Source organism: Equus caballus, chromosome 30 (assembly GCF_041296265.1).
Source record: "Equus caballus isolate H_3958 breed thoroughbred chromosome 30, TB-T2T, whole genome shotgun sequence".
Classification (NCBI taxonomy): Eukaryota; Metazoa; Chordata; class Mammalia; order Perissodactyla; family Equidae; genus Equus; species Equus caballus.
In genome coordinates, this window is record NC_091713.1 from 16073230 (window position 1) to 16087119 (window position 13890).

A 13890-nucleotide genomic window follows, 5' to 3' on the forward strand; every position below is an offset into this window, starting at 1 on the left:
AATGCCCTCCTTGCTTCTCCTCCCTCCAGTTTCAGACCCTCCTTCCTGGGACTTTCCTCTGCCCCCACCGGCGGCCCCCTCATCCTCCCAGGAGGGACTGGTGGCTGAGGCAGGGTGTTCCGTGGCCCCCAGCAGTCCCCGTACCCTTCTTGGAGGACGCCTCTGAGAAGCCGTAGCCAGGAATGCAAGGGCAGATGACTTCAAAAACATGCTCGTCGCCCAGGCCGTGGCTCTTGGGGTCAGTGAGGAACGGGATGATCTTATAAAACTCGTAGAAGGAGCCGGGCCAGCCGTGCACCATCAGCAAGGGCTTTGGGGTGCGGCCAGAGGGCAGCTGCGGGGGCTTCACGTGGATGAAGTGGATGTCCAGCCCTAGGGGGACAGAGCAGAGTCAGGGCAGGGCAGAGGGTGCAGTCCCCAAGACGGCCCTCAGGGTCTCAGGCCAGGCTCTGCCCCTTCCGGGGCTCAGAGGGCCCCCAGAGGGTGGATCACAGTGATAACAGCAACCTTGGTTGAGCGCTTCCCCCCGGGCTCCAGCCACGTGGTGCCCTGCTCAGCCTTCACAGCCACCCTGTGAGGGGGATCCTGTCGTTACGCCCCTTTCACCCCAGAACATGAACCCGTGCAGCCAGCGCTGGGCTGCTGGAGCACCAGCACTGCTGTGTTCCCAGAGCCCAGAGCAGCCCTTGGCCCACGGCGGGGCTCAATGACCACTTGTTCAATAATTTACAAATTAGGGGAAAAGCTCTTTATATCCAGCAACAGACAATTACATAGATTATAGTTTAACCATATACTGGAATACAATACAGTCATTTAAAATGACAGTGTAAATATGTATTTATCCAACATGGAAAACAGTTCCATACATACTGCTAAGCAGTAAAAGTGAATTATCAAGTCATAGCCACCGCATGGTCCAACTTCTGTAAAGCCTCACATATATGCATATATTCGTACTGTGAGTATATGGATTCCAAAGTCTGGAAGGATAAACTACAAAAATGTAAAAAGTAGCTCTCTCTTTTTACAGAATTTCAAGTGAATCATCTTCCTTTTTGTGTCATCTGTACTTTATCATTTTTTGACAATAGAGAAATTTTTTAAAGTAGAGGGCTGGGCACCTGGAGTACCATCCTAGGCAAGGGCAACGGAATAGATCCCAGGGGCCTCCAGAGTCCCTGTGAGAGCCCCTCCCTAGGAAGTGGCCCAACAGCCCCTGGTGTGCACGGTCAACCCAGCCAGGGGGCTGTCACACCTGGAGCCCTCCGCCACAAGGGCTGACGTTGACAGCACGGTCTAGCTAAGGTTCTGGTAGAAAACAGAAAAAAATACACAAACCAAAGGGGAAAAGTCACCTATAATCTCACCATCTGAAGAGAACACTGCGTTGTCCTTCCAGACTTTTTTTAAAAAATAAATTTCATATTTTGAAATAGTTTTAGATTTATAGAAAAATAGTGACAATAGTACAGGGCATTCCCATCCACCCTGACCCAATTTCCCCTGGTATTAACACCTTCTGTTGGTATGGAACACTTGTTACATTTTGCTACAATAGATGAACCAGTACTGATAACGTTGTTATTAACTAAACTCCGAACGTTATTCAGATTTCCTTAGGGCTTTTTTTTTGTTTTTATTCATTTTTTTATTTTGTGATAGTAAGAACATTGAACATGGAATCTACCCTCCTCACAGTGTGTAAACGTGCACGACAGTACTGTTGTTATCTGTAGGTACAATGTAACACAGCGGACCAAACTTCCTAACCCTGCATAACTGAAACTTTACGCCCGTTTATCAGCGACTCCCCATTTTCCCCACCTCCCATTCTACTCTCTGCCTTTACGAGCCTGACAATTTTAGACACCGCATAGAAGCGGAATCATGCAGTATTTGTCCTTCTGTGACTGGCTTATTTCACTCAGCATACTGTCCTCAGGGTTCACCCATGTTGTCACATACTGTAGGATTTCCTTCTCTTTTAAGGCTGAATAATATTGGTATATACATACAGTGGAATATGACTCAGATTGCCTTAGTTTCTACCTAATGTCCTTTTTCTGTTCTAGGATCCCATCTGGGAGACCACATTACCTTAGTTGTCGTGTCTCCTTAGGCTCCTCTTGGCTGCGACAATTCAGACTTTATTTTAAATACTTAGAGAACACAACTTTCTTTTAACAAAAATAGACCTCTACATTCATTCTATTTTGGAACCCTCTTTTTTTCACTTAATATATCCTGCGTGTCCTTCTATGTTGCTAAGTTTATTCTCATTCTAAAGTTTATTTTAGTATGGGATCTTACCTCCTTTGGAACACGCTGCGTGACGTGAGGTTATTTTTGATTCAAACTCTATCCCATTATCCTTTGAGCTGAAATTAGGGAAAAAGCGCACATATGCGTACATTCTCGCGTGTGCACGGGCCATCCTGCAAGCGCATATGAGAGAAGCAAAAGCTGGTGGCTGGGGGAAGGGCCCAGGGAGATTTTCTTTTCACTGAGTATCCTTCCGTACTTTTTGAATTTTAAAAATTAAGAAAAATGTTAAAAGCCCATACTTCCTAATTTGCCCTAAGAGGCCCCCCTTCCCTTTGAGGAGGAAACGCTCTCCCGGTTTCTCAACAGGTCTGTGGGGCCCACAGATGCCCCATGCCCAGGCTGCTGGGTCAGAATCGAGGAGCAGAGCAGGGCTCAGAGGGCAGCACTGGGCCTGGCAGGGCGGTGAGGGGAGGGTGTGGGATGGGGGATCACGGCCCAGCGCCCGAGCTGGGACAGCGGCCGGGGGCGAAGGAAAAAAGAGACAGGCTGGGGGTCTGGAGAGCTAGGTTCTGGCCCTGACCCTCTACCTCCCTGACTCTGGCAACGCCCTCCTCCTCTCTGGAGGTGACAGGCTGGGCTTCCACCGAGGCCTCCGAGGCCGCCACCTGCTCTCAGACTCTCTGAGAACAGAGACCGCCCTGTGGTGGGCAGCCCAGGACGGACATGTGAAGCTCATCACAGAACAGAGAAGTGACAGGAACAGGGAAGCCCGATAATGAGGCCAGTAGAGACGAGGACAGAACACTGGGGCTCAGAGGCTGAGGCTTGAGCAGCTAGGGGCACAGGGGTCAGTGCAGGGGCAGAGAGGACCCCGAAAAGGCCTAAACATGAGGGAGGAGGATGGCAGCAGAGAGAGAGCAAGGAGGGATGCCCTCTTAGACTGACCCCAGCCTGGGGAGCCAGGAAAAGAGAAGTGCTGAAGGCTCGCTGGCCGGGGTGGGGCGGCCAGCTGGCACTGTGGGGGCTGGACAGAGAGCAGGTGGGCCCAGCAGGAGGGCTCCACACTGCAGGGACCAGGGCCGAGGGCGCTGCCAGCCTGGGGAAGTGACTGAGGCGCAGTGGGTTCAGTCACAGCAGGCAGCTGTCTGGGATGGACCCAGGGCCGGAAATCGCTCCCTCTGGAGCACTTGCACCCTGTGAGAGGGTTTGTGTTGTAAACACTCAACACGCTGTGGTGTCCTGAGGAACCTTGGAGATGGTCCAGTGGGGTAGGCTTTCCCACATTTGCAGCCTCTAAAACAGCCCTTTTGTCTCTGGGTTTTTGAACAGGCTGTTCCCTCCTCCTCCTGGACCACTTTCCCCACACACTTGGCAAACTCCTAGCCACCCTTTAAGTCTCAGTTTAGATGCCACCTCCTCCAGGAAGCCTTCCTTCGCACTCTGAGACAGCATGGGGGGGCTCACAAAGCTCCCAGAGCCTCCTCCCTCAGAGCACCCCTCACCGTGGTCTGTAATTGCCCCTGAGCAGCCTGCAAGCTGTGAAGGCAAAGACCCTGTCCTCTCTGACTCCATGGCCCCAACCCCAGCAGAGTGCCTGGGTACAGGGGTACCCTGTCAATATCTGCTGGATGGGCACTAAAGAGCGGGGGCAAGAGAGGGATCCGAGTCAACCCATGGACGCGGGGCAGTCTCGACCAGGGGGCCCGATGGCGGTCTTTGGAAATGACACACGAGGCACTGTGTGCACTCGGGTTTGGAGGAAGCGGCTTAGATTCTGTTGGGCTCAGGACAAAAGACAGCAAAGTCCCCTAAAGGGCACAGCAACACTCAGCTTATATTTAAAATGATTCTTCAACTTATTGCAGTCACGGATTTCAAGATCTACTTCTTCATCAAGCATTTGAGCTCAACTTGCAAATATCATTCCATATATTTCTTAAGCTAGCAGATGCTGACAGCCATTCTCCAGGGAGCTTGGATTCGTAGGTGGTTGCATTTCTCTACTTGCTCAATGACACCCCTTTAAACATTGTATCATTTTAATTTCCTTGTTAAGAACTTCAGTTGATCTGACCGACCCATACATCTTCCACATACTTTAAGTAATTCTTAGAATTTTAATAAATTAAATTTATAAATATGGTGAGGCTTAAATCTTCCAATACTGCATACAAACTCAGGAAGATTTCCATATAAAATCACAGATCTAAATCTGCTACTTAATTACACATTTTAAATTAGAACTCAAAAGTTTTATCTGTTGCTTGAAAAGGCCAAATTCTCTTAAACATTACCGTTATTTAAAATTCCAAACATGCACCATTTCTTCAACATAAAAAATTAATAGTATGGCAACACACAGAATAGGAGGAAATATTTGCAAATCACACACCCAATACGGGATTAATATCCAGAATATATGGAGAACTCCTAAAACTCAGCAACAACAACAAAACAAACAACTTGATTCAAAAACGGACAAGGGATTTGAATAGACATTTCTCCAGAGAAGATATGCAAATGGCCAAAAAGCACATGAAAAGATGTTCAACATCATTGATCATTAGAGAAATGCAAATCAAAACCACAGTGAGATGCTACCTCACACCCCTTAGGATGGCTACAACTTAAAAAAAAACCCCAAAACAGAAAATAACAAGTATTGACAAAGATGGGGAGAAACTGGGCCTCACCCATTGCTGGTGGGAATTTAAAATGGTCCAGCTGTTGTGGAAAACATTATGACAGTTCCTCAAAAAATTGAACATAGAATTACTATTTGACCCAGCAATTCTGCTTGTGGGTCTATACCCAAAATAACCGAAGCAGGAAGATGAGCAGATGTTTGTACACCCATACTCATAGCAGCATTATTCACTACAGCCAAAAAGTGGAAGCAACCCAAGCGTCCATCGACAGAGAAACGGATAAACAAAACGTGGTTCAATACACACAAAGGGTTATTATTCAGCCTTAAAAAGGAAGGAAATTCTGACATGTGCTTCAACATGGATGAACCTTGAGGACATTATGCTGAGTGCAACAAGCCAGCCAGAGGGACAAATTTTGTGTGATTCCACTCACATGAGCTACTCAGATACAGAATTCAGACTTAAATTCATAGAGACAGAAAGCGGAATGGTGGTTTCCAGAGGCTACGGAGAGAGGAAAATGGGGAGTTACTGTTTACTGGGTACAGAGTTTCTGTTTTGCAAAGTAAGAAAAGTTCTGAAGATGGATGACAGTGACAGTTGCATAGCAATGTAAATGTACTTAATGCCCCTGAACTGTGGCATTCACTTGACAGCGTTCACTTAATGACTAAAATGGTTATGTATATTTTACACAATTAAAAATAAATAAGTAAAAATTTTAAATTAACAGCATGAGTTTGATTTTCTTAAACATTTCTAAATTTGATTCTAAATCTTTCTGGGATTAAAAAATGCTTTTCCACTAAGGAAACTATCACTTCATCCCAAGTGATCTTGAGGTTACCTTCCCAAGAAAATTTTGAGAGACACCCTCTCTTCCAGGTGAAGTGGTGTGACAACCTATGATCTAGTTGGGACATGAGGTCTAGAGATACAGAGACAGAACAACGTTTCTTAGGACCTCGACTGGCAGGCTGAGTACCCTTTAACAGTCACAATGTGGTGGACTCCAAAACCTCAAGGAGGGGCTGAGCTGACCAAGGCCATTCCCATCTCTCAAAGACTGTTCCACCACTCGACTGGATCCTGCATTTCTTTGGTTTATCAATTATTTCCTGTCTAGCTCTAAAGACCATAGATTTGTGGGATTTTGCATTATTTTTGCATCCTGGTGAGGTTACACCTTATAAATACGTTTCAGTGACCAAAAACTGGGTTCTGGGTCTCCCCAGCTTCGTCTAAGTCGGGCGTCTAAGAAGGCCGTTCCTGGGACGTACGATGCCCTCCGGCTGGTGTTTTGGAAACGTACCTTCAATCTTGGTCTTGAAGTGGGGGTATCTGTTGAGAATCTCCACCTGTTTCTTCCAGTCAAATTCATTCCGCCAGTAGGAGACGATTTGCTTCAGATAGTTGGAGTTGAAACCGTAGTGGAAGCGGCTGTCCTCCAACGGCGGGGTCAAACGGGCCTTGTCGATCCTCTGGTGTAAGTCCTGGAGCAAAACGCAGGACCCCAAGGGGACGGGGTGGGTGGGGCAGAGCACAAGAGAAACTCTGTTTCCAGAAGACAGAGCTCACCCTACAGCCACAGGACACAGTGCCACAGAAGAGGCCAAGCCAAGCCTCATGGGAGAGCGGGAGGGGAGCGGGCGTCGGTCTGGAGGCCGCGCTCAGGGTGTCAGGCTTGTCCCAGAAGAAACCTCCTGTTCCCCACCACAGCAGCTCTTACCCCAACATATGTGTCCTCACTTTCGACTCGAGGTTTACCTCTCATCTCTCAGTTTTTAAATGTATGAACAATACACAATACGCATCTTTAAGTTTCCTAGCCTTAGCAGGGAACATATAGCAGGGGCTGGCAAATCTTTTTGTAAAGGGTTAGAGAGTAAATATTTTAAGCTTTTTGAGCTGCAACTACTCCACTCTGTCCATGTAGTGTGGAAGCAGCCGTGGACAATATGTGGACTAATGGACGTGGCTGTTTTCCAATAAAACCTTACTTACGGACACCGAAATTTGAATGCCATATAATTTTCACGTCATGAGAAATTATTCTTATTTTGATTTTTTCCAACCGTTTAAAGATGTAAAAACTATTCATAGCATGGGGGTTGTGCAAAAACAGGTGGCCGGGTGGATGCGCCCCATTGACTCAATGATGCATTATAACTCAGTTGGTATGAAAATTAGAGACCAGGAGAGACGGCGCAAGTCTGATGGGTGAGCGTGAGGCCACTGAGACCAGCCTTGCTGGGGGAAGTTCAAGTCCACGCACAGAGATCTCAAGTGTTGCCGTTCCCAGGGTTTCCTCCCAGGCACCTCAGTCACCCCCAAGCAGATTTTAGAAATCTTAGACCCGAGTCTAAGAACCCACGAAAGAAGTTATCCTCAGGGCTCAGCCTCTGTCATAAATGGCGAGGCCTTATCAAGTCCCACCAAGGGAGCAGCAGCCTGGTTTCTCTGGGGTGCAGCCTAGTTTCTGTTTTTTCAATCCCATCCTCCTCGGAACTCTCCTGACTTTTTTCTCACCACTTTTCATGGCATTTATCCCTATTAATCTTCTAGTTAACTTTTCTCTGTGCACACTTCTTTTCTCAACTATTGGACTCTGAGCTATTTGACTCTCTCTTCTTCCAAGCCCCCAGCTATGTGCCTGCACACAGTAGGTACTCACATACCCACAGAATGAAAACGAGAATGGGTGGGGACATCCCAGCTCCCTCCCACCCTCCCGGCCCAGCTCAAGCCTGGCTCTCAGATCAGCCCACCCCGCCAGTCACAATCATGGTTACGGTCATGGTCACGGTCATGGTCATGGTCACATCCTTCCTGCCTCCAGCGCAGTGCGGAGGAGGGGGCAGTGGCTTTGGAATGAGACAGCTCTGAGTCCAAACCCTTCTGCCTATCATCTCGGTCACCTTGGACAAACGGCTTTACCTCTCTGAGCTTCAGTTTGTGCATGTGTAAGATGCAACAATAGTCTTCAGCCTACAAGACTCCTGCAGGGACTGAGCGTGACCATGAGTGGCTGACACACAGTAGGTGCTTAACCAACACTGGCCCCGCCACAGGTTTTCTGTGCTTCGGCATTTTATGTCGCCATGGTCTTGCCTTCTCTTAGGATCTCCGCCCAGGCCCTGACGAGAACCTGCTCACTTTCTCCTACAAGCTCAGGCGGGGCACAAAGGAGGCAAAACAGCTGCTTTCTGTGACCTTTGATGCATGTAACTGGGTCCAGCTGGCACCCCCTCTTCTGCCTAGTCACTGCCCGGCCTTGGGTAGGGGAAAGGAGACAGAAGAGGGAAGGAGAAGAAGGGAGACGACGGGCAGAGCGGGTGAGCTGGGTACCCCTCTCTGGGGCAACTGCACCTGCCCAGGTGCACCTGGAAGAAGAGCAGACTATAAAAAAAACCCTCCCAAGAGGGGCCCTTCCCAAGGCCTGGGCCCTCCCCAGCCCCAGCCTAAGGCCCAACCTGGTTACAGGGAAACCGCAGAAGGGGCTCCCTGGCCCTCCCGTCTCTCAGCTCTGCTCAGAAAAAGGAGCCTTACGTTGATCTCCTCATCTGACGTTTCCACCTTGAAAGGACGGATGCTCTCATCCTCCCGGCCCGTGGGCCTCGACCCAGGCCCCCACCACCCATCTTCAAGCGGCAAAGTTTCCTCCTTGTCCCTGGAGACGAACCAGTAGATAACAAAGCCCAGCACGGAGGTGAGCAGAATTTCCAGCCACATGACTCCTGTGGAGTGGATAGAACCCATTAGCAACAGAGGCCACCCAGCCAGACCTCGACCCCCCGCCAGAGAGGCCAAACTTCCAATTTCTCTCCCACCCAATCCCTGATTTTATGTCCTTTTGCCCTAAAAAGTAACATAAGCATAGTATAGAAAGATTGGAAAACAATAGAAAAAGAGACAAAAGTCACCCATTATCCTACTGAGCTATGAAATCTACTAATCAAATTGGGAAAAAATGAAGCCGGGTTGGCTTCTGCATAACCCTGGTGTTGGGGGCTGCATTCCTGAGGCCCCAAGTTTCTCTGAGGGGCCTTCTGCTCCAGAAGCTTCTGAGAAGCCTCTCCCACCCTTGGGCCCCCTACCCCTACCGGAGAGCAGCGACTTCTCTGAGTGGTGGGCTCAGGAGAGGGAATGGGGCTGAGGCTCAGCCCCTCGCTGTCTCTCTCTGAGAGGGGCCTGTCCTCGGGATGTATGTAAGCGGCAAGGGGACAGGTTTGAAGGTTAAGTTCAATTCGGGGCGGGGGTGGGGTGGGGAGAGGGAGGAAGAGTCTTAGGCAGCCCAAACATGGCCACACATCTCAGCTGGATTTTGTTTGACAGCCTTATTGACACATGATTCACAGAGCACATAATCCACCCATTTAAAGTGTACAACCCCTGGGCTGGCCCCGTGGCCGAGTGGTTAAGTTCGCGCGCTCCGCTTCGGCGGCTCAGGGTTTTGCTGGTTCGACTCCTGGGCGTGGACATGGCACCGCTCACCAAGCCATGCTGGGTTGGCGTCCCATATGCCACAACTAGAAGGACCCACAACTAAAAATACGCAACTATTTACCGGGGGGCTTTGGGGAGAAAGAGGAAAAATAAAATCTTTAAAGTGTACAACCCGATGATTTTTAGTAGATTCACAGATTTGTGCACACGTAACCACAGTTGTAGAACATTTTCATCGCCACAAAGAGCAACTCCATCCCCATTAGCTATCACCCCCGACTGCCCCCTGCCCCACCCCAGGCCCTAAGCAACCCCTAATCTACATTCTGCCTCTATAGAGTTGCCCATGACAATTTGTATAAACTCAGCTGTTTTAATCCCCATTTGCCTGATTCCTGTGTCTTTTTTCTCAGAAAGGGAAAAAAGAAGAGCTTAGTTCCTGCAAACCAATACCAGGCAGACCGTGGCCCAGCATTGTTTTCTTCCGCATTCCCAGAGAAGGAACCCACGGGAGCTTCCAGCTCACGGAAACGTGCATGGGCGCAGACACGGTGCTCGTGCCAGAGCCAGCCGAGCTTCTGCTGGACGCAGAGCAGTTAGGACCCAAGTGGAGGGGAAATGATCGTGTCTCAGACAAGGCCTCGGTAGAGCCCCTCCCCGGCTCCAGCCCTGTCTTGGAAACTGAGGCAGGAGGAGGACCCTGCCAGGAAACCCACCCTACTGTGTCCTCTATTTGCCACAGGGCCTTGCTGGGGGCTTGCTGAGGCCCTGAGGTCTGCTCCTGGCAGGAGCTGCCCCTCTAAACTGAGAACTGGGCCACTGGGGGCCATTTCTTGAAATATTCGTCCATAGTGGTCCTTAATGAAGGTTCTGGACAGACCTTCATTGGCGTTGGCTCCCTCCCTTTCCTGCAGCGGGGTGGAAATCTGACGCCCTGTTTCTGCCAGTGACCCCACTGACCTCTGAGCTCCCATACTCAGTCCCTGGAACCATCTCTAATTCTCCCCTCACACCTGTCCCTCACCAAGTCCTGCTGAAACCAAGGACAAAGGAGCGAAAATTTCCCGGGATTAGGGTGAAACTGTGCCTCGCACTCACAGGGTTAACGTGAGAAACAAAATAACCAAAGTTTCTGAGCTCACCTTGCAGAACAGCAGGAGGGCCGCTGATAAGAGAGGAGCTTGTGACAGCCCCCGGCCTGACTAAGCATCTTGCAGGAACATTGAGAAGCTAAAACGACTGATTGTAAACTCTAGACGTCAAAGACTGAAAATCCACCATGTGCAACATGTAGAACAGATGGTCACGCCTGTGCAGAGGACTCTTCAGCCCCCAAGGCCACATGCTCCCCCTCCCCTACCTAAAACCCCAAACAAAAACGCTTGCTTGGAGCTTTTCAGGGAGTTCAGGATGATAGCGTTAGCTGCCTTTTCTCCTTGCTCAGGACTGTGCAATGACAAAATTCCTACTTTCTTCCCCTACACCCGGAGTCAGAGATTGGCTTGCTGCACAACAGGTGAGCGAACTCACTTCAGGTTTGATACCAATTTGGCAACCCAGATGGGACAATGTCCCAAGTGCACGTCTCACCTGTGGCACTCTGGCCTCTGGGTAAAAGCTGCTCTTGGAAGCTGTCCTGCAGCTGACTGAGCCCCTTGTCTCAGGGACAGCCGCAAGCGACTGGATGCTGGCCAGACGTCGCTTGGTGCTTTTGCTTTGGTGGTGGAAGAAACTAGGTTCAGGGCTTAGGAAGACGTCTCTTGTGAGTAGATGGCAGTTTTTGTTTTTGTCCATGTGCTAACCTTTTCCAACAGGACCAGCCAGAAATAATGGGAACCTGGCAGCCCTCTGGGCTCCATTTGTTTTAAGGTCGAGATGGCTCAACCAGATTGGGTAAGTCGTCCAGTATGCACACCGAGGTCCCTTGTCCTTGCTCATTTGGGAATATCTGTGGGGCGGATCTTCATTTGTTGGGCACCCCCTGAGTGTAGGACACGTACTAAGCTGGGACTGGAAGCACTTTGGTTTTGGTTTCTTTGTTCTGGCTTCCATTTGCTGGCCAAGGGTTTCTGGGAAAGCACGGTTGTTGGATCTCTGGTTGTTGTTTGTTTGTCTGTCCTTTTAAAAGTGTTAACAAGAGAGGTGCCACATCTATTCCACCTAAGAGCCCCTTGGGAAAAAGTTTGACTCACTGGTCGACCTATAGTTATAAACCAATGTCTAAAGAGGGATGATTTTCTTTAGTCACACCACATGGCCACAATAATCTTTAGACTCCAGAAGGGAAAAAAATGGCCCAACAATGGATCTTTAAGTTGGAAGATTTTTCGAGAGCTCTCATCACAAACAGCTGTTTTATTGGTACCTATGAAAAGACCAAATTAAAAGAAAAATACAATGACTACTCTTAAGAACTTAAACTTGGGGTCTCACCTTCTCATGGTCTTACAGATGCTAATGAAAACATTAAGTTAACAAAGAAAAATCAGAAAGGGAAGAGTCACAGGACTCATCCCAACAGGATGGAAATCTTTAACTAGTTATTAAAAGGAAAACGGGGGGCAGTCAGGTGGCGCAGCGGTTAAGTGTGCACATTCTGCTTCTTGGCAGCCCAGGGTTCGCCGGTTCGGATCCTGGGTGCAGACATGGCACCACTTGGCAAGCCATGCTGTGGTCGGCGTCCCACATATAAAGTGGAGGAAGATGGGCACGGATGTTAGCTCAGGGCCAGTCTTCCTCAGCAAAAAGAGGAGGATTGGCAGCAGTTAGCTCAGGGCTAATCTTCCTCAAAAAAAAAAAAGGGAAAACGGGATCAATGGAACACACATGAATAAAGTTGAAACAAAGGTTTTAATAAAACACTGCCTAAGGTTGGATGGGCTAAAGGGACCCCTTATTGGCTCCCCAACATTAAAGGACATCAGATAGGCCTGTTCTATTTACCCCAGTTTGAAAAAAAATTAAAAAGCCAGAAGACAGAAATCACAATAAGAAAGCTGACCAACAATTATTTGGTGCAATAGTTAGGCTACCAAGGTTAATAAGACTATAAAGATTAAAGTGTTTAACAAGTGTTTTATACATAATATTATATCAACTTTGCCCGGATTTTTTTTTAAAGGTTGGCACCTGAGCTAACATCTGTTGCCAATCTTCTTTTCTTTCTTCTTCTTCTTCTCCCCAAAGCCCCCCAGTACATAGTTGTATATTTTAGTTGTGGGTCCTTCTAGTTGTGGCATGTGGGATGCCGCCTCAGCGTGGCCTGATGAGTGGTGCCATGTTTGCGCCCAGGATCCGAACTGGAGAAACCCTGGGCTGCCAAAGCGGAGCGTGTGAACTTAACCCCTTGGCCATGGGGCCGGCCCCTGCCTGGATGTTTTTTTGGAAATAGATGTCACACCTGGCTGGAAATGCTTCCCCTACACAGTACTGTAATACCAAAACTTGCTAATAAAATTCTAATATGTTAGAATTAAACTTAAAATTAAGATATAGTTTTGTAAAAATTGGTATATTTAAATGGGGCAATTTCAGTTTACCCAAACTGATGTATTTACATATACAATTGGAAAAAGCCAGCTACAAAGTTAAATAACTACCGGGAAGCCTGTTTTAATCTTTTGAGACTTCTAAATAAAATCAGGAGTGCTTTACTGCCTCTTTAAAAGAAAATAAATAATTAAACATGCCAGTAGCTAAAGATGAATCTGCTGCTCGTCTCTCCTCTCTTGCTGAGCTTCCCCACTTCAACTCCCCCGAAATTCCTGATCTAAAATTAAGCAAGAAAAATAAGTAAACTTTTGAGATAATTTAAAATTGTAACGATCTCTCTGGGGAAACTCTGTTTCAGAGGAGTCCACCTTAAGGGTCACGCTGAAAAGAGAGGATTCAAAATCTCTCATGATGGAATGCAGTCTTTAATTAACACGCAGAAACGTCTAAGAGACAAAGTTGTTTAACACGATAAAATTAAGCTTTGATAACTGAGAGCTTATTTAAGTGTGCTGGTTTAATTTAAAATAGACATGTCCTCAGAGTTATCAGCCTCGGATATGATGCAGACGTGTTGTCTCTGTTATAAAATGTGTCAGCAAAAGTAATAACTTAGAATAATAGCAGATTTTGTTTGACGTCTCATGAAGTTTCTGCAGGCAATCTAAATATAATTGTTGAGAAGAGGTAAACTAAATAGATGTAAAAAAGAAAAGTTTTGGGGGGTACTTTTTAACAACAATTATGTGTTATGATGTATGTACTTAAAACAACTTAAGATGAATGGCTAACTGTTTTAATGTCACGGGAAGTTTTTTGAGAAATCTAAACCTAATTGTTGGGAACAAAGGATTTAGACAGATGAAAATGGATAGGAGTTTTTGAGTATAATAATTATGTTTTATGGTCTGTATGCTTGAAAAACAGCTTCCAAAATCTTTTGGCAACTTAAAACTTTAGAGTTTTGCTAAATTAAATGACAGAAATTTGAGTATCTAGGTCATTGCCACATAAGATAAAATATTAGAAATTG

The 13890-nt window shown here is 47.5% G+C and overlaps 1 protein-coding gene across 7 annotated transcripts in view; it reads right to left on the bottom strand.

The window, feature by feature from the left end:
- Window positions 1-13890, bottom strand: part of EPHX1 (epoxide hydrolase 1) — a 45879-nt gene that overhangs the window by 8624 nt on the left and 23365 nt on the right. For 4 of the 7 annotated variants that reach the window (XM_070256082.1, XM_023632537.2, XM_070256083.1 and 1 more), the window contains exons 2-4: window positions 8469-8656; window positions 6232-6412; window positions 145-372 (exon numbers count right to left, since the gene is read on the bottom strand). In XM_070256082.1, the coding sequence (XP_070112183.1) occupies window positions 145-372; window positions 6232-6412; window positions 8469-8651 (592 nt within the window). In that variant the 5' untranslated portion in view covers window positions 8652-8656. Of the gene's footprint in view, window positions 1-144; window positions 373-6231; window positions 6413-8468; window positions 8657-9016; window positions 9230-13054; window positions 13130-13890 lie in introns of those variants that run through there. The other 3 variants (XM_070256084.1, XM_070256087.1, XM_070256085.1) reach the window with 3 other exon arrangements.